Source organism: Geospiza fortis, unplaced genomic scaffold, assembly GCF_000277835.1.
Source record: "Geospiza fortis unplaced genomic scaffold, GeoFor_1.0 C13782288, whole genome shotgun sequence".
Classification (NCBI taxonomy): Eukaryota; Metazoa; Chordata; class Aves; order Passeriformes; family Thraupidae; genus Geospiza; species Geospiza fortis.
Genome location: NW_005057110.1, coordinates 1 through 2,710, shown reverse-complemented (window position 1 = coordinate 2,710; position 2,710 = coordinate 1). Strand labels below are relative to the sequence as shown.

General features: G+C 47.5%; 1 protein-coding gene across 1 annotated transcript; it reads right to left on the bottom strand.

Annotated features, from left to right (window-relative positions):
* Window positions 1-269: 269 nt before the first annotated feature.
* Window positions 270-2,214, bottom strand: LOC102042878 (serine/threonine-protein kinase 25-like; the record flags this gene model as incomplete). Its single annotated transcript, XM_005431547.1, has 3 exons — window positions 270-455; window positions 709-866; window positions 2,106-2,214. Coding segments are annotated over 3 exons (453 nt in total), but the record flags the coding sequence as incomplete, so codon positions are not given.
* Between the last annotated feature and the right edge of the window lie 496 nt (window positions 2,215-2,710).

Genomic DNA, 2,710 nt, shown 5'->3' with positions numbered 1-2,710 from the left:
AGCCTTTTCCTAATATCCAACCTAAACAGCCTGACACAGCCTCATGCCATTCCCTGAGGTCCCATTGCTGGTCATCAGAGAGAAGGGGATCAGTGCTCTCCCCTCCATGTCCCCTCATGAGGAAGTCCAGCTCATGTGTCCATTCTCTCTCAGCAATTCTCAGCATTGCTCAGCAATTCTCTCTCTGCAATTCTGGAATGTTCCTGTTGAAGGTATTTTTGACCTCTGCTGGCCTTTACCCAAATTCACAGGTGGGCAGCAATACTCACAAATCTAGGATCCTTGTTGAGGCAGGCTTCCACAAACTCCTTGAAGGGCTTGCTGTGGTGACCCTCAAGTGTTGGAGGGTTGTTTTTGGGGATCAAGAAGAGAACCCTCATAGGATGCAAGTCAGAATTTGGAGGCTCTCCCTTTGCTAGTTCAATGGCTGTAATCCCAAGGGACCAGATGTCTGCCTGGAAAAGAGAAGAAAAAGAACACAGAACAGCAAGGAACAATTCTACAACATGAAAGCACAGTTTTAGGACAGCTAATCACATAAATCAGATGGGGCATTTCATGTCTAATACACAAACTTCTCCAGCAGACTCTGCATCATAACAGAAAAGAATAATTCCTGCAGCAAGCAGCACTTCCAACCCTGGTTCTGTCCTAGCACCACCTCATGTATGGCAGCCCCAAGCAGCAATCCTCCTGCTCCCAGCTCACCTTGAAGTCATAAGCAGACTGTTTGATGACCTCTGGTGCCATCCAGAATGGAGTCCCCACAAAGGTGTTTCTCTTGATTTGGGTGTCTGTCAGCTGTCCAGCCACCCCAAAGTCAGCCAGTTTCACATCTCCTTGTTCTGAGAGCAGCACATTGGCAGCTGTATGCACAAATAAGAAATTAAGTCTGCTGGCCTCTGAATCACCTCCAGCCCACAGAGAACTGAATACTGAGCAGAGCCCTCCTGTGGGATCCCCCTTCACCCCAGTGATAACCCTCAGCCTGGATTAGCAGCCTCAGACCCATTCTCATGCTTTGAACTCCACTGGGTAACATGGAACAAGCTCAGGCACTTTGTTGGATCAGAAGGGGAATATTGCTAAGGTAGGAGCAGGGAGCAGATGTGAAGGACCACACCATCCATTAGATGTTGGCCACACAGAGAAGGGAGGGTAACAGAGTCTCTAATGTTCCTGATTTTTCTTCCAGAGTAGCATTCAGCACAGGTTAAATAGCAGATCCTTCTAAAGAGCTCAAGGCTCACTCTTGTACTGGTTCCCACTCACTGATAAGACTGTAACATTGTGCAAGTTTGGCAATGGGGGTTGCATTCTGAGACCCTACCTAACAACTTTCAGCATTTCCCCACCACTGGCAGCCAACAGCCCTACCCATCTTGCACTGTTAGAAACACGCAGTGTTAGAAACATGCAGTCTCACATACACAACAAAATCTTTTCTCCCAATCTCCCTGCCTGAGGTTTCTGTGCCCTGCCTGCTCACATCCTCTCCTGCAGTGGGTCAGAGCAGTGAGCACCTGGCCCAGTTCCACAGCTCTGTCCCTCCATCCTCCTGCAGTACTCTGATGCTCTGGGCTTGCTGGGACACTGCTCTTTGAGAGGCAGATGCCAGCTCTGTACACCACACGTGGCCAGTGACTATAAAAAACAGCAACAGGATAAGCTGACACAAGCTGCCCTGATTTTCTAGGGCTGTGAACCCTGCATGAGGACAGCTCACTCCTGCTGTGAGCTACAAGCACAATAACCAGCACACACACCCTTGAGGTCCAGCAGAAAAGCAAAGGTCCAGACACAAGTCAGCTAATATCTGAGCACGCCTTTCACTGACTCCTTCACTTCAGCTCCCTGACTTGTCCAAACTCCAAGTGCCAGAGGAGAGCTACAGATCCTCACTGTTACTCTAAACCCTAAAGACATGAAAAGCATGAGTTGTAATACAGTGACAAGCATCAGAGTCACAAAACAGCACCCCAACAAGAAAAGCAGCACTGAGAAAGAGTCTTTGAAACCTTGCAGATTATGGTGAATAAAATACCTCTGAGTATTATGTTACTAACATCCATTACAAGAAAGGGAGCTGAGCTCTTCAATCTTACCTTTGATGTCTCTGTGGATCTTCCTCTCTGAATGTAAATAATCCAAACCCTTTAGGATTTCTCTCAGGATAGTAGCTATGTAAGTCTCCTCCAGTGGTCCTGGCTTCAGCTGACAAAAGGCAGAAAGGTGACTTAAAAGAGGGTGACTGATGCCTTGGATTTTCCAGACACTCAGTTTGTTACTTGGAAACCTTGGCCAAGCAGGTTGTACTCAGTAGGAAGCACCTTCTTGCACACCTGATTTAGGTGTTACAAGCAGAATGCTGCTGTTTGCACCTGGAACCATTCAATAGCAAAACTTTGGGGGATTTTCTGCTGGCCTATCAGTCTGTTAAAGGCTTCCCAAACAAACAGCAGTTCATTTCTCACTTTGGCCTGGGAACACACTGGCCAACAGAACATTTTAACAGTTTCTCTTGTTCAGGTCTTTCTGCCAGCATGCAAGTACTGAATTTCAGCCTCTGAGACATCAACCCTCAGGCTGTGGAGTACTGTATCAAAGCTCTTCTCCTTTCCAACAGTTCTCCTCTAACCAAGTCCTGCCCTCTCAGTGCACCAACTGAGGTTCTGACACTCAGAGAACTTCTGCTGATGACAGCCTCTCA